Raw genomic sequence first — 17,850 nt, 5'->3', positions numbered from 1 at the left:
GGACCTCTGTCTGGAAGTCCCTTTCCCCCATTCATTCATTCATTCATTCATTTGACAGAGAGAGCGTGAGCAGGGGGAGGGGCAGAGGGAGAAGGAGAGGGAGAAGCAGGCTTCCCGCAGAGCAAGGAGCCTGATGCAGGGCTCGATCCCAGGACCCTGGGATCATGACTGGAGCTGAAGGCAGACGCTTAACGACTGAGCCACCCAGGTGCCCCAATTTCCCACTCATTCTTAAAGCTCCTGTACCAAATACTGATTACCATACAATGTGGTAAGTGCATAATGAGGTATATATAACAATTGTCACATTGTATTGTAATTTGCCCAATTAATCACCTGCCTTTGCCCTAGTATGGGGTCTAGAGCCTGATGCTAGAGCCAGGCTGCCTGGGTTCCAAGCCCTACTGGGTTGGTGACTCTTTCTGTGAAAATGGTTGTATCTGTACCTTATTGTCTTCATCTGTGTCCGTATCTTCATCTACTCAGTATCCGGGTTATAATATTGTCACGTGAGAATGTCTAGAACAGTGCCCGGCATGGTTAGTAAGCTTTCAATGGATGTTTTATTATTTAGCTTTATATTAACTTCTGTATTTCCAGGGCCATAAAATCAGCATACAATAGAGATTAAAAGAATAAAAAGATCAGCATATGAACACCTCATTAATATGCAAATGCCAAAGAATGAAGATACAGACTTTGGAATATTACTTTGAGATTTCTGTAGTCAAAGACACATATGATAGACACATAGAGCTTAGCAAATGGTAACATTTCTAGTGGATGGATTGGAAGTCCTGAGTTGTAGAAGCTCTTCTAGTTATTTTTAATCCTTGCCTTTCACGTTCATGGGTTTCGCACCGTTCTTTGCCTTGCACGGTAACCTTGGGGACAGGCTGCTATGGGCGGCAATATCTGGAGGTCCCTTGCCCTCTGGTTTACGGGTGGTTTGGCCAGTGGGACTGGAGGATGGAAGAAGAGTGTCGAGATGCTCTTTCCCAGCCAATTGCTGCCTGACTCATGTATGGCAGGGCTGCATTCATCTGTGACCACAGCTTTTAGGGAAGGACCAACAGGGCTTCAGCTCCATCTCCTCTCTCTTACTTGTCATGAGTGTTTTATCACTGCTGACTTTGACAGGGTCCTTCTCAATTTGTAAAGTCAGTGGTACAAATAAGTAAAGAAACAACAGTTACAAGAAGTCCTTTCAGGCCTATGACCAAAAAAAAAAAAAATCAGATTTTTTCAGTTTACTTAATGTGTGTATATAGATTCCTCACTATATTCGTTCATATTGGGACCTCTCAACATTCGAGTAGAAACAAAGGGAAGTAGGTGGAATCCATATGCCCCCCTGTACAGGCTTTGGATTTCATTGGCTGTTCCCCAGTGTATGTGCAGCCCACACAGAGCAAGCAGGAGCCAGAGAACTTCAGGTAGCTGCAGTCAAACGGCAGCGTGCGGGGAAGCCTCCTCTGCCCATCTCTCTGGGGGGTGGCTGGCCGGGAAGCAGCTGATGGGGAGGCCCAGGGCAGTGTGAGAAGAGGTAGAGGCTTTCCGTCAGTAACAGGCAGTTTGGGCACTGTGCAGAACAGAGTGCAAAGCTCCCAGGGGACATGTGCATTTACTGCTGACATTGTAAGGGCTTTAAAATCACAGATGATAAAAAGTGTGACCTTTGAGCAATTAATTGCACATGGAAGGTATGAGCCCTCTATTTTAATGGCCCTGTTACAAGGAAGTGACTAGTGTGGCTTGTGAAACAACACTCATTTATGCAGCCAATCCTCAAAGACATGTTATTTTGAACACCTCAAATTGGTAGGCGTGTGCTAGAGTAAAAATAAGATGGACCCATCTGCTTGGGGGCTCAGCTAGCACTGTAGGGGCACAGGAGATGGGGGTGAACCAGGACGGTAGCTGGTGAGGTGAGGGCCAGCACCTGAGAGGTCACCTAGGAGGGACTCTACCCGAGCTCTGCACCTGCAGGGCTGAGGGTGGGACCTCCCTGGTGGTAGCGTCCGCAGCTACCGGGCAGGTGAAGCAGGAAGGGGTGGAGCTGACCTTGCTTGTCTGAAGGGCTCAGAGCCAGGACCTCCGGGCATGGCCTGTGAGACCAGGGAGCAGCACGCTGAACAGGAGCAGGAGACTTCCCCCACCCACCCTGTACAGAGGGCTTTATAGAAACAAATCTCAGTGTTCCGCATAGCTTTTCCCTCTGTCCACTTTTGAACAGAGTAGAGCTCCTTCTAGGAGCCAGCTCAGACTCCCCAACTTTGACAAGTATTTAGGCTGAACCCTCAGCCCATAGCAGGGCTAGACCCTCTGGCCACCCAGAAATCGAACGTTTTGTTCACCACCCAAAGGAAGCACTAATTGTGGTGCCTTTTCTGTCCACTCATTTCAGCACTGTCCAATAGAACTTTCTGCAGTGAATGAAGTGTTCTAGGTCTCCATGATCCGGTAGGGTAACCACTAGCCACATGTGAGTGGTAAGCCCTTGAAATGTGACTAGTGCCACTGAAGAACTGAAATGTTCACTCTTTGATTTAATAGTCCTCCTGAATGACAGATTTGTTTTATAGGCACTATGAGTCATTAAGAAGATCACATTTCCTTCTGTGTTGGCTGCTAGGAAGGATGCCAGTTTTGGGTCCCATGCCCTCAAGGGCATATAATCTCATGGTGTGCATAGCTTACAGCCCTGCTCCTATGAAGCTTACTTTTCCAGGGGGAATCACACAAAACAGAGCACAGGACACAGAAGAAGGCCAGTGAAAGATAAAGACTAGAAAAAAAAAAAAAAAGACCAGTGAAAGCATGCCTCCTCCAGCCACAGCTGAGCAATGTTTCAATCCTGGGTGATGCTGGAATCCTGTAAACCTGACCAGTTTTCTCACTGTTTATTTCTGGTGTGTAGAATGAAAAGGCAAGCAGGGGGCGGGAGTCACTCCTCCTTCCAGGCAGACCCCTACCCAGGCCTGTTCTGCATCAGGGACAATTTCCAGCTTTACAAAATCAAGGCTGTGACCATGATGGGTCCTCTATGTGTGATGTATTGATCACACCAAGAATCATCTTCCTGACAGCCCATGTGGATCATGGGATAAAGAGTCCTGGGGAGTGAGGAAGGAAGGAGAGCCATGCACCTAGATCTGAGATCAGCCCCGGCCCTGCCCATCCTGCTGCTGGGGGCGTGGCACTTGCTTTGAGATTTGAGAACTCAGGATTCACTGATGAACTCCACAGTGTCATCAACCTCCCAGCTGAGGGTGACACTGACAAAGCCTCAGGCAGGGGCCTCAGGACCCGCTTGTTGCCCACCCATTGTGCAAGGCCCAGAGTGACTCCAAGGTGTGAGCCTTCCTTGGCGCCCCTCATTAAAATGTCTACAGAGGAGCTGTCCGAACATTTGAGGGTGCTCAGTTTTCTTTGTAAAACTATCTGCTACCAGGCACAAGGACGGCTCCTAGGAAAATACCCAGAAGGAGTAATCGCAGCATTACCATCTCACTGAGATGCCCACAGCCCAGCAGGGCTTCCCATCTAAAGCTAAAGCAAGCCGTGCCCCAGTGACTCAAGTTTTCTCAGCCATGGCTGTGACCACCCAAAGGAAACTTGCTCCTGCTCCCAGGCCCCCACAGTGCTGATGAAAGAAGAGTCAGACTCCACGTGAGGTTCAGTGGATGGTCTGGTGCCCATGCTGGTTCTGCATCCCCACTTCTCCACCAGCCCAGGGTGCAGGGCACTGGAGGTTTGGAGTTGCAGCCTTGCATCCGAGGGCAAGTCCCTGCTCACTTTATGACAGTTCACCATCCAACATGCAGCACTACAGAGCCCTTGTCTGCCTGGGCTCTGTGGAGATTGTTAGTTGCTCAGAAAGCTACCTGCAATTTTGTTCCAGGCTGCACAGCAAACAGACTCAACATGAGTGGGCACCTCGGCAGATGAAAGTCCCCACGCCCTTTCCTTTGGAAAGACAGCGGTTAGTCAGCACCTCCAGGGTAGGTACTTCTGGGCCTTTGACGTTTATAAAGGATTCATCCAGAGAACTCTGCTAATGCTTGCAACATCCCTATTTGACAGTTTCCTTCCTCACTGCAATAAAGTATAACTTACACATTGACACAGCTGTCTTCAGTCCCTCAGTGCCAGAGATGAGCAGAAGGCAACCGAGTCAGGTTGAGAGCAGGGGCTGGGCAGCAGGCTAGCCACCTTCCCCAGTGGAAAGTGACTGTGGCCACTCTCAAGTAGCAAGCCACAAGTCCAGTGAGTCTTGTGCTTCTCATTAGGCCCTTGTCTGTGGCCTTACTCCACGTTTGCACTAAAATGTGCTTGGTTGCAAGGTTTCCTTCAAAACATTGGGTCCCTACACATCCCCTCTGCCTCCACCTCTCCAGACGGCCTCCCCCTGCCCCAGCAGGTGTCTCCTGAGCATCTTCTGCTCCCACCAGGGTGTTCCTGCCTGGTCATGCTCCTCCCAGGAGCTCGGCTCTCTGGTTTCTCCTTCTTATCTTTCTCAGGGACCTGTGAGTCTGCCCATGCCTTGCACATCCATGTTGTCCACCTTGTTGTGGGCCTCAGCTCTGCTCATCTTCTGCACAAGCTCTGAGGGCTCTCATTTTCTCTCAAAGTTGAGCCACTCTGCCGTCTCCCAAATCTCAATTTCTAGCCCAGCTGCTTTCCAGCTAACTAGGGCCATAGTTTTAGTTACATAATATATCAATCTGTCCTTATTGAAGAAACTGCAAACTACCTGCCAAAGAGTGAATTCCTCATCTTTCCTCTAAACATCATTTAGGGGAGCCTGGGTGGCTCAGTCATTGAGCATCTGACTCTTGGTTTCGGCTCAGGTCATGATCTCGTGGTGGTGAGATTGAGCGCTGTGCTGGGGTCTGCACTTGGTGTAGAGTCTGCTTCAGATTATTTCTCCCTCTTGCTCATGTGCTCTCTCTCTCTCAAATAAATAAATAAAATCTTTGAATATCGTTTACCTCACATAACTCCCATCACAGCTAATAGTATCAGTCCACCCAACCAGGCAACTCTGGACATATACTATGCTTCTCTCCCTCCCTCTCCTCTATATTACTTCAGTGAACCAACTAGTTCAATCTCTGCTCCCTCCAAGACGCCCCTCAAGTCAGTCTCTTCCTTCCTTGGACACCACCTCTGCCTGAGTTTGAACCCCTTGACTCATCAACAGCTTTAGAGCTAGTCTTACTCTTTCCAGTCTTACCTCCTCAAATGTGTCTCCATGCAATGGCAAGATTTACTCTTCAAAACCAGAAATCCAATTACAGTATTCTCCATATAGGGTATGACCATCTGCCTCTCTCTTCTGTCCCCAGCCCCACTTCTCATCACAACCCTGAGGTCATTCTCTGCTCTGATATGTCTACACTGCTTGCTGAAGCCTCCATTCCCTCTCATGCCTTTCAATTCTTAATTCCCATTTTGGCTCCTGGGCATATCTTCTCTCCCCTTCTCTGCCGAGACTGGGTATAATCATCCCCTCTTTTTGTAAGATCCACTGGCTTCACTCCCCACACACCACCCCCTACCTTGGGTGGAGTGAGACATTTTCCTTGTGACTTAATAGAATTCTCAGGCTTATATATGCATCCTAGGCTTACACACACAGGGTTTTAAGACACTGTAGCATAGTTTTTGGTCTACTCATGTGCTGCTCCTATTACCACTCCACCACTCCTTGGGGGAAAGAGCTTGCTCATTTCATCTTTGTGTCTTCCTGGCACAGAGAATGTGTTTGGTTTATAACTGCTAAATTAATGAAGGCATCCCCTTACACAACACCTTAGCATAGTCATATGTGGCATAATATTTGATGAAAATATTTCTTCATTGATTGCTGATTGTAATTCATGACTTCTAAGACACCATCTTAAATGTCATGCTCACAAACTAAGGGACAATTGAGGGATCGTATTAAGGATAATCTGTGTATGTATGTACTCTTGTGTCATGGGGCTACAGCACTCTCTACTGCTGGAATGAACCCTGCCTGATGTGACCTAAGTCAGAGCTGGCATTCAATCCTCAGGGCCACAAATCCCCTTAATGGCCACTTACGTGCTCCACCTGTCCTGCCTCTGTGTTTCTGCCTCATAGACTTCAGCATCCACTTACTGATAAATGACAGGAAAAGGAACAATAATGGGCAAATTTTGGTTCTTCACTTGTGCCAAACACTTAATGCAGATACACTGCTGCCTCAGCTCAAGAACTTCAAGGCTAAGAGTTTTTAGACAGAGAGGGCATGTGCAATAGCTGGAATTCTTAGCAGAGGTGGGTTATTCTGATGCTCTAAACCAAAATACAGGCATTTGGGCTCTAAGCCAGGAGGCCAGGGATCACCCCAGGAGCTCCCTTCCCCAGCAGCCATCACAACACATCATAAATGAGCAATGTTAAATAAGAACCCACATTCGCAGTTTCCGGGACTCATTTCCCTCTTAACAGCAGGAGCTCCTACAGTGAGAGTAGGAATCATTTTCAAATCAGGTGTGGTGGTGCCACAGCGGGAAAAAGCTTGCATCCTAGATGTCCCATGCTACTTTCTGGAGACTTCTAATAGCCGTATCTGAGGAATCTCACACACAGAATGGCATACAATGGACTGATAGTTATTTTCTTACACATCTCAGTAAGTGGTAATAGATGCCTCCATAAAAGAGAACCAAAGAGATAATGGATTTTCAAGCCAGGAGACTTACTTCACAGTAAGATGCAGAAGCTGATGTCTACAGTGCTAGGGCCACTGGTCCACAGTCAAAACATTTCAAACCCATGAATACCGCCAAAGACTCTTATAATTTTAGTAGACTCTTCAACATTTGGTAAGAATTGCAACATTCATCTATGTCTATTTACCTTAGTGTTTCCTCAGAAGGCAATTACTGGATCTTACATCCATTTGCCGTTGATAGTAAATTTGCAGTGTCTCTAGTAATTTATTTCATGTCCTGAGTGAAAACTAACAGAACCTTCCTTCTAGGGCTTTGTTGTTCCCTTTCATTACACCTCTTAATATCTGGCCCACTGCTCTAAACAAGAAATAGTGCTGCTCAAGTCAGTACTACTGACTTCTGACTAAGAAAGACCAGAACTTTCAAGCAAAAGAAAGCAAGCCTCCCAGATCTTACCATTCAAGATGGTTTTCCACAAATGCTGACATGGGGCTGATCTGCACTGTGTAGGTATCATTTGCAGAGTACTCAAAGAGTCCGTAGTAAGGGTTGAAGAGCTCCTGAGACAAAAGGAAGAAGAACTCTCTCGAGGGACCACTGTAGTCCAGGCTGCAAAGGAAGCAGAGGTCCAGGAAGCTCGTTACATGTGGGGGGTAGGGGCCTGTTTCTATCCAGGTGCTAGGGTGTTCTTTCAGAGTCAGTGCAGGGAAAGCAGAGAACAGCCTGTGTTCCTTATAGTGGATCCCTGTGGGAGCATAATTTGCTGTAGAAAATGAGGATGCAGTTTAGAGATGTTTCTTACTAGATGTCCATGAATAAATTCTTAGGGCAGTGTTTCTTAACCTTTATTCAATCATATGACACCTATTGGATAAAACACACAGCGTGGCCCATTAAAAAGAAGGACCTTGCTGTGAGAGGCATAAAAGAGTTTCCCGTGATAGTACATGTGTGTGAATTGAAAAAACTTCCAAGTTTTTTCTGATATGCCTTCCTAGGTAGGCTTGTCCTCCACTGTTGAGATAGTTTTTTTTTTTTTTTTTTACAAAATCACTGATATGTTATGAACAATTTGCTATGTAGTTATATATGTGCACTCTAGGAGGAGGAGCTTTTTGATCCGAGACTCAAAAGTGTACATCACCTGAGAAAGGAAAGATCCGATAGCTTAAGTCTGTATTTTTGGCTTAGTGTATTTTTGGCATGGTGTAAGTGTGTAACCTCAGACTCTAGCACATGCCAATAATCTTGGGCTTTTGAAGAACATGAATTCTAAAGCCTGGCAATACCTGGAGAGAGAAAGACCTCCTGGAAGGACATGATCAGAATCACCTTGGGGCAAAGGCTAAGAGCCACCCTCTTCTTTCTTGAGAAAAATCACCAAGATCTGCTGACTCTGGCCTGCCTACATTGAATGAGGTGTCTGCATAAAACTGCTGGTGCCTCACCCCTCCTCTCCAACAAAGGTGACGTAGAGCTTGTTTCGCTGAAGCTCCTTCCGGGAATAGGCCATCACCTGATTGAAGGTTCCCTCCAACAGATGGTCCCGACGAATGATGAGCCTGGGGAGAAGCCATATGGGCAGTGAGTAGTGGTTCTGAGCTCTGATGTTGGAGAGTGTTCTAGATGAGTTGTGAGTGCCTGAGCTTACGGTCTCACTCCCTGGCCTCTCCAACGAGGTGCAGATTCCATGAGCTCAGCAATGGATTTATTTTAATGCTCTTTTCAAAACACTGGGAGCACAAGGACAACATGTACATTTTTATAATTGGACGCACTCCATCATATTCGACTACTTTTAGGATTCTTTTGATCAATTCCAAAGACTCTCTTACGTTGGATTCCTGAGTTTAGATTTAAATTTTAAGGATGAAAATAATAAACGCAGAGGGGGAGAAATATAACTATTCACTTAGATCTCAGTTACAAAGTTATAGAATCCATGAATTTGACTAATGAGTTAAATTTGTCCCAAGAAAAAGTAAGAGGAAATATACAATTTTTTTTTTATTTAGTTCAAGATTCTTGGTTTTCTGAAAAGGTCTACCATTAATTTTATATATGCCTTTGTCTGAAATCTGTTTTTTTATCTCTCTCTTTCTCTTCTCTTTCCTTCCTTCCTGCTTCTCTTCCAATTTAACTTCCTTTCTTCTTTCTTCCCAACTTCTTTTTTTTAAACCTTCCTCCCTTCTATGAACATAACTGTTACCACACCATGGAATCCAATCTCCAAAAAGTATCACAAAGGTATAGGGGAGAAAAGGATAGGAACATCTAGCATCTGAATTCAGTGACCAAGCACTGGAGCACTCACTTAATTTTCCCTGGACCCTGACCAAATCCTTTGGCTTCCAGTTTTCGGTAGAAATTGCGGAGCTTGGCCTCAAAGTCTCTCCGGTAGGGTGAAGGGGCTCTTGCACTGGCTCTCTGTAAGCCTGCAGAGAGAAGCACATGGTCTGAAGGTCATCACCGATATGTGGAGCAATGTTAGAAGAAGGGTCAACCAGAGATACATTCCTATGTCTTCTTATTTTTCTTCTCAAAGAAGTTTCCCTTGATTGCCATTACTTTCAGTCTCTTTTATAATAAATGGAAATAATCTAATAAAGAGAAAAATGAATTCTGATGACAATAAACATTTATGTCTTCCAGTCCACTTCAAGTTGTATTTCTCTTAAAAATACCTTGGTGAGCATATCTACTGGCTTCATTGTACTTAAACAATCTAAATCAACAAATCAAGCTAGTCTAAATTTTTCTTGCATAAGTTTTTATATTATAAGTGATTGTAATGAGGCAACTCAGACTAACACATGTGTATGTCATACTTCTCTAACTATACTGACCCTAAAATAAACATAGGAGTCCAGTAGGGCCCAGAGCATTGAGGAATTTATATTAGACTATCTTGCATCATAGAAGAAACATTTGTAATAATAATAATAATAATGACTTGTTGATTTTTACATAGAAGAGAGTTTTTATGTCACTTAGAATGCTTTGTGAATGCTTTATTATTCTTATACACATTTTAATGAGAAAAGGAGTGGAAAAAATGACATTCTTCTCCAGGTTTTACAGATGGTCAGAATCATGGCTTGCCCCTTCAATAACTACTATATTCCAGGTATTGAATTAGTATTCTAAAGAAGATTGATACCAACAAACTCACAGGAAGGAGAATATAATTACAAGTTGAGATGATTGCTACCCAGGAAGGAAAGGAACTCAGTTCTTTGATATCACAGAACACTCTGGCCAAGTTCGGGAAGGCTTCCCTGGGGAATATCTGAAGAGTAAGTAAGCATGAATTGGACCGAATTAGTTGGGAAAGGCTTCCATTTAACTAAGACAAGAGATGAGCTGGGAGAAGAGCAATCTAGATAGAGGGTCAGCATGTGTAAAGGTACTGCAGCAGAACGGAAAGTGGTGCTCCAGTTTATCTGGAGCACAGGGTACAAGGATCAGAGTGATGCAAAACAAGGCTTGAGAGGTGGGTAGATGATCAAACAGGATAAGGTCCATTCTGCTAAACAATTTTGTTTAATACTAAGCACAATAGGAAGCCATTGCACAAGGACTGACATGATGACACTTGAGTTATGAAAACATCAGTCTTTCTGCAGTGGAGAGAAAAATGAGAGGACTGGGGTGGGTTTAGAAAGCCTAAATTGGACTAGGGTGGTGTCAGTGGAGGTGAGAAGTGGATAAACCGAGGTGTGTTTAGGAGGCAATGAACTGGACATAGGCAATGAGGGAGAGGTGGGCTTTAGATTTTGTAATTGAAGGGACTGCAGTGATAGTCATTGAGATGGGGTACAATGGAAGAAGAACAAATTTGTGGGGGAGAGCACGAGTTCAGCTTTTGATGGTGCTGCTTTTGAATGTTCAATTGGAAAGAGACACAGTTTGAGAGAGAGAAGAGAAGAAACCTGGGACTGGGTCTCGGGCATGGTAGGAAGTGAAGGATGTGTCTGCATCGGTGGCCAAAGAAGTCGTTGAAATGCATACTGTAGTGTCATAGGAGCTTACTGAAGGGGTGACTTAAGAGGGAGAGCAGTCAGTGATGTCAAATGTGGCTTCATGTTAAATGTGAGAATCACCCACTGGACTGTGTGTCTGGAGGTCATGGTGACCTTAGTGAAGACACCTCCTCTAATGCACCGGCGTAGAGTGGAAGGAGAGGTAGGCTTGGTAGGCTTGGTAGGCTTGTAGGATCGGTAGCAGGCATTTGAGAAAATGTCTACCTAATGGCTTCAATTTTCTTAGTGAAGGGAGAAGGGACATCACTTGCCAGGAGAGACACAGAGGTTTGAGGGGAGCATAAACATTTGAAATAGCAGTGGAGGGGCACCTGGGTGGCTCAGTCAGTTAAGTGTCTGACTCTTGATTTTGGCTCAGGTCATGATCCCAGGGTTGTGAGATCAAGCCCTGTGTCAGGCTTCATGCTAGGCGTGGAGCCTGCTTAAGATTCTCTCTCTCCATCTCCATCTGCCCCTCCCCCTGCTTGTATGTGCTCTCTCTCTCTCTCTCTAAAAAAAAGAAAGAAAGAAAGAAAATAAATAGCAGTAGAGAAGTTTACCTAGGAAACGTGGTAGAGTTTTCTTTTGAGCGTTCAAGGTCCAGGTGAGGTGAGAGATGACTAACTTATATTTGTAATCTGCCCTGTCAGATGAATTTGCCCAAGAATGCCTGAGCATAGATGTGGAGGAAGCAGATAGTATGTGTATCTAGGGGCAGAGTTCTGCAAACAAGATGGAGAGGACTGGGGAGTTTAGGCCATTGGCACAGATGTTACCAAAAAAATGAACCGTGGAATCTATGCTGGATAAGGGAAGAACAGAAAGGAAAGGAGAGACGTGCATGAACTAGAGGTCCTGATGAGGACAAAGGACAGTAATGGGGAGAGTAGTTGAACAAGCATGTTGGATGGGAGTAAGATGCTTGAATCAGTGATTTTAGAGATGACAACAGGGGTGGGAAGATGACTGTGGGAACAAGTGGTTGCAGTGGGGGGAAGGTCATTGCAGACCAGAAATTCCAGAAACCAGGAGGCCAGGGAAATGAATGGGTGTCCTTGTGTATGTTGAAGTCATTCAGGATGATGGAAGCACTTGGGAAGGAGAGTGAGACTATGAGACAGGTACCACAGTCTTTGAGAAAGAGAGAAAGGCAGGTAGATGATAGCAAATGGGGGTGGTGGGGAGAGACAGCTGAGTAGTATAAGCAAGGAAGCATGAAGGTCACGAGCCTCACCTTTGTACCCCCCAGTACCTGAGGTGTAAGGGAACCAACAGCCACCACTTGAAAAGAGCTATCCTCAGTGAAATGCCAGCTTTCAGGCTACAGGCTGAACTAGAATACAAGTCTGTAGGAGAGCAGCATTTTCTGCCCAGTAGAACGCAGTACGTTTTATAATATGACTTTTATTACTGCTGGTACTACACTACGCCCATGATCACTACTGTGTATTTTTCTAGTAATTTATGCTTTACAAAGTCCTTTGGCATAAATATCTGTAATTTGCTATCTCTGTAGTACCCAGGTAAATGTCATGAAGGTCTAGAAAAATGGGAATTATAAAATTTAACATCAAAATATTTGGATTACATAATCTAGGACCCCATGGTCAGAGCTAGGAGAATTAAGAATTAAAATGAATTGGATGATTGTTTGGGTTCATGGGATTAGGAAAGTTGATTCCTTTTATAAAAGTTATGCAAGTAATTATCATTTAGCAAATAACTCTTTATTCTCTCTTATTTTTCTATTTGTAATATGATATCTCCCCCATGTAATGATGTTAAAATCATACTCTACTGTTAAATGTTTGGACCGAAGTGCAGATACTTTATCAGGCTGGGACAATATCTACAACAAAATGACAGATCATTATGCAGGCCAATAGATGCCCCCAAATGGAAGGCTCTGCTCCCCAAAAGTGTGCACTGGAAACATTTGACTGTCCTGACGTTGGCTCGGGCAAAGCTCCTCATCCTCCTTTTCTCAGGTCAGGGCATCTCAGTTATGTTGTATGTCCTTAATAATGCCTTTGGTGCACTGGTTTGGAGGAAGTGATGATGAGGAGAGACTGACTTAGAAACAGATCTTAGCAATTAACAAAACTACCTCTAAGAGATAGTTCTGAGTGACATGACTTGGAGGAGCCAAGCTAAGATACTCATTTTAGAGACCTGCGGCAGTACCAAGTAATGCTGAGTGAGACATCCCTTCTGAGGGACGGAACACACTGCTAAATTCTGTATCTCTTGTGAATTTCTCCAATGGCCTCAAAAGCCAAGCTTGGACTCTGACTTTAGAGGCTGTGAGATACAAACCTACTAGATTTTTATTTTACTATTTTTTTTTCTTTCTTTCATTTTTTTAAATTAAGCTCAATTAGCCAATATATAGTACATCATTAGTTTTTTTTTATTATGTTCAGTTAGCCATCGTTAGTTTTTGATGTAGTGTTCAATGATTCATTAGTTAAGTATAACACCCAGTGCTCATCACATCATGCGCCCTTCTTGATACCCATCACCCGGCTATCCCATCCCCCAACCTCCTCCCTTCTGTAACCCTCAGTTTGTTTCCAGAGTCCAGAGTCTCTCATGGTTTGTCTCCCTCTCTGATTTCTTCCCCTTCAGATTTGTACATCATTAGTTTTTGATGTAGTGTTCAATGATTCATTAGTTGTGTGTAACACCCAGGCTCATCAGATCACATGCCCTCCTTATTGCCTATCACCCAGTTACCTACCTACTAGATTTTAAAAACTAAATCCCTTTACTTTTAAAGTTATAAAAAGAAATTTGGGTTTACCACCAAGACTTTGAACAAGGTGGTATTGTAAACCAAACAACTGAGGAAAAACTCTCCAATATCTGGATCCCATTTGAGAGTAGGGATTTTACTTAAACTAATTATTTTGATGAACCCAGGAGCAATATCTTCTTTTTTCACAAAAGAGTTCAGTATACATTTCCTTATTTGAAATGGAAAATACCTATAAAGAATTTCTGTATCATGAGTAAATTAATCCTAATACACAAAGAAAACTGTAGGGGAACAATTGCTCATGTAAGAAAACTCTTCAGCGTCTTCATGGGGGACGTTATGGTGGTCCCTAGTAACCATATCACCGAGCAATTCCTTTACACCTTAGCACAAAGTTACTAAAACTGGTATCTAATAACATTCTGAGTCATAAGGCAGAATGTTTCAGAAAGGGCTCTTCCCTTCTAAATGCCTGCAGAGTACCTTGGAATACAAAAGCAATTTAGAGCAGGGGTCAGCAGACTTTTTCTGTGAAGGGCCAGATAGTAAATATTTTAAGCTTTTGCACCCATCTGGTCTCATCGTTACTACTCATCTCTGCTGTTGTACTGTGAAAGTTGTTATAGAAAATACATAAATAAACAGGTTTGGCTGGGGTCCGATAAAATTCTATTTACAGACACTGAAATTTGAATTTCATATAGTTTCACATGTCATGAAAAACTGTTTTTGTAAAAAAAAATTCAAATTATTTAAAAATGTAGAATGCATTATAACAAAAACAGGCAGCAATTTGTCAACACCCAATTCTGGCAGCGTGCTTTCAATCAGAAAACTGAGAGGGAAGAAGGGAGAGAGGACATAATATACTACTGCCCTTGTTCCACCTTCATCTGGTGGAAACACAGATGGCCACTTACAGGAGACAGAATGCCAGATACTCAAGTTACCTGGGGAGTTCTGAGGTGAGGAACAGGGTGAACAGCGGGGAGAGAAGCTGTACCCAGGGTGGAAGGCAGCCTGCAGTGGGACGTAGGACATAATCTCTTCTTCAAAGAGACTGCAAAGTAAGAAAAAAAAGAAGAGGAGGACGAATAAGAAGAAGAAGCAGAGGAGAAGGAAGAAGAAGAGAGAAAAAAAAGTTAGTTTTCTGTCCATGAGAGAATATTCATGAATTGGGGTAATAGTGGTTACAGTTCTCACAAAGCAACAAAAGCACTTTGGTTCACTTAGATAGGCACATGCCAGCATGCAAATTCTCAGTGTTATTTTAAACCCTAATTAATCCTGAAATAATAGAGTCTCCATCAAGTGCTATACACAGTTCTTGATACCCCAGTTGTAAATGTAAAGAAGGCAATGGACAGCAGGTCCAAGGGTGGGGGCCCTACTTTAGTTGTAGTCAGTAGAATCCTCTAAAACAAATGGTGAGTGTTTCAGTCATAGCTGTAGTGGAGGAAGACTGCCCAGAGCAGCCTTTTCAAGAAGTGTTTCAGGCTTAGCCCCTTACCTCAGCAAAATGACTAGATCTGCATCACAGGACAACTTTTCAAGCCCATGATTACCCTCAGTCCGAATGTAATGGATTTTCTCCCTAGAATAATGTGGGAAATAAAGTAAGAATTACCAACAGATAAGCTAGGGAATAAATCGCTTTCTGACTCACTTTTTTCTCTGCCAATATGGCTGACTAGCGATGTTCTAATGTCCAGTGAATTTTGTGGCATTTTAAGTTCCTGTGGCAGGTTCCCATGATGCTCTACAAGGGATCATCCATCCTCAGAATCACACAGGGATGGAAGCTGAAGAACTCGACAAAAGTAGGTCCTCCCATAGCTATGACAGTCAGGAGTGAAGCTGGGTAAGGAGAGCTGCCGGAGGACTGTTTGTGGGCTCATGGTGTCTTGGGAGCCATGGGGGGAAAGAGCCTGAGAAACCTTGTGCCTGATGGAAAATGTATAATGCAACACTGGGTAAGAGAGGATCTGGCATCTAGAATACCAGAGTCTCCCAGGTCAGTCTGAGCACAGGCATCAATTTCTCTGTTTAATTATAATTTGCATTCTGATCTCTCTCATGACCTCCAACTCCAACCTGACAAATTATTCCAATGAATCTAGAGAGAAATATAACATTTATTTTGATCAAATGAACTTTGTACTTTGATTCTCTGACATTCAGATATTATAAATGCCACAACCAAGAATCATTCCATTGTATGCATGCTTCAAAGAAGTTAAATATTCCTCCCTTTCTTGAAGAGATGCCACAGAAATCTGAGAAGACTTAATATTTTTTAATATTTAACTCTTTCTTTTTTTGTTAAAATTTTTATTTTGAGACTATTTTATATTTTTATTGTTATTTTTAAAGATTTTATTTATTTATTTGACAGAGAGAGATACAGCGAGAGCGGGAACACAGGCAGGGGGAATGGAAGAGGGAGAAGCAGGCTTCCTGCTGAGCAGGGAGCCCAATGTGGGGCTCCATCCCAGGACCCCGGGATCATGACCTGAGCCGAAGTCATGATCTGAAGGCAGTCGCTTAATGACTGAGTCACCCAGCCTCCCCTATTATGAGATGGTTTTAGAATCACATGTAGTTGTAGGAAATTAATACAGAGCCATCCAGTATACCCTATACTCAGTTTCATCCAATGCATGACTTTTAAAAAAATCTATTTATAAAAATACTGCAGATACAAATTTTTCCTCTCTCTGATTATAATAATGTGAACCCAAATCTTCATCATTACTTGCATATTTTCAGGCAACAATAAAATAAACTTGACCTTTTGGGGTGTGTATTTTTTAAAAGGGAAACTTTTTGGCCTCTACAAAGATACACAAAATAAGATTAAACAGAGAAATGCATTGTGACCCAACCTCTCAGTATGGGTAGCGTATCATTGCGGTAAAGGCTATTGCCAAAACCTGGGGGTGCTCATAGTGTCTTCTCTGACTGGGGGTTTGAAAAATGGAGCAGAACCGTCCACACATCATTTTGCAGGAAGGATGTGGAAGCCCAGCCAAGAGTGCAAGCACCATGCCTCCTCCACCACCTGTTTCTCCCTTCATGTCCCTATGTTCTCAATTCCATGTTCCTGAGCTTTGGCCTCTAAATCCTGATACCACCTCACAGACCTCTTATTTGGAAGACTTTTGTGGATCTGCTCCCCTGCTTTACTGACTCAGTCCCACAAAGGACTCTCAAATTTATGTTCTCCCAGTGACAGTGCCCCTGGGGCAGATCATCCTATTGCCCCAAGGGACCTATATGTGGGTAAGCCCCTGGTCTCCTTGTCTGGAGGAAAAACAGGGAGAACATTCTAGGGATTGCCCTTTGTTCCCAGTGTCCCCGAAGAAATGAAGTCCAAAGGGGGTCAACTCTACTAGGGCAGGAAAGTGCCCACAGAAAGGGGCACTGCCCTGCCGTGGTTCTATTATCCCACCACCTACATGAACCACATCCATGTATCAGAAAGCCAAGCACAGTTTTCTGAGACTTTCAGTGGCTCTCCACAGGACGTTGCACTTTCTGTCATGTGTATGAAAATTTCATGCAGACCCAGTGGTCTGGGGGCCTCCAAATGCCCCCGGGACTCAATCCCAAAGGTACTGGAACTGGGAAAGATCTCTAAAGGCTAGAATGCCAGATGCCTCTCCTACATATACCCTTGCCCACCAGGAAAACTCCAGTATAAAACTCTCCCCAGGGCTCAGTTCAGTAGAGCCACCTGCCTTCTTGACATCTTGATATCTCCTTTTGTGGCCTCCAAGACCTCAAAACTTGATATCCAAATGAAATCCTTGATGTTCTTTTATCACTATCACTGAATTCTGATCTTGTCCTTTGTGGCCTTTAACACATTCTATAGCTATATATGGCTTAAAAAAAAAAAGTCAAACTTGTCTATCATCTGCCTTCCTCAGTAGATAGCAAATACCATGCAAAGTAGGGCCAATGTCTGTTTTGCTTTGCTACTGCATACACAGTCCTGCTGCAATTCTGATTCAGAATCCTGGAACAATAAAAGCACCAGTTGAAGGAAGAATGAATGAATGAGAACTGCTACCATGACCCTTAAAGTGAACAAATGTCATTAACCTCTGGATTTTCTGCCTCCACCTTCCCTTTCCACACGTGACTTCCTTATGATTCACTGTTGTCTGCTGAACAGTTTTCTGAGGACTCACCCTCCGCCCTCTGACCCAGAAACTGGCTTTGTGGACCCAATATAGTGAATCCATGGCTCCCTGAGAGTAGCAATGGTGGAACAGGGGTCACAGCCCCACTTGGAGAACACGGAGGAAAGAGTAATTTCTTCCTCTGAACAGTATCGTGGAGAAAGAAGGTGTTC

The 17,850-nt window shown here is 43.8% G+C and overlaps 1 protein-coding gene across 1 annotated transcript in view; it reads right to left on the bottom strand.

Moving 5' to 3' along the window:
• LOC102735822 (E3 ubiquitin-protein ligase HECW1) overlaps positions 1-17,850 on the bottom strand; it is a 159,921-nt gene that overhangs the window by 39,216 nt on the left and 102,855 nt on the right. The window contains exons 16-20 of the mRNA XM_081799716.1: positions 15,001-15,084; positions 14,441-14,550; positions 9,025-9,145; positions 8,159-8,272; positions 7,167-7,319 (exon numbers count right to left, since the gene is read on the bottom strand). Coding sequence (XP_081655842.1) covers positions 7,167-7,319; positions 8,159-8,272; positions 9,025-9,145; positions 14,441-14,550; positions 15,001-15,084 — 582 coding nt within the window. The remainder of the gene's footprint in view (positions 1-7,166; positions 7,320-8,158; positions 8,273-9,024; positions 9,146-14,440; positions 14,551-15,000; positions 15,085-17,850) is intronic.

The sequence above is a fragment of the Leptonychotes weddellii genome, chromosome 12, assembly GCF_054177405.1.
Source record: "Leptonychotes weddellii isolate Sample4059 chromosome 12, ASM5417740v2, whole genome shotgun sequence".
In the NCBI taxonomy this organism is placed as follows: Eukaryota; Metazoa; Chordata; class Mammalia; order Carnivora; family Phocidae; genus Leptonychotes; species Leptonychotes weddellii.
The sequence above is the reverse complement of the archived record's forward strand: the minus strand, read 5'-3'. Positions and strand labels throughout refer to the sequence as shown.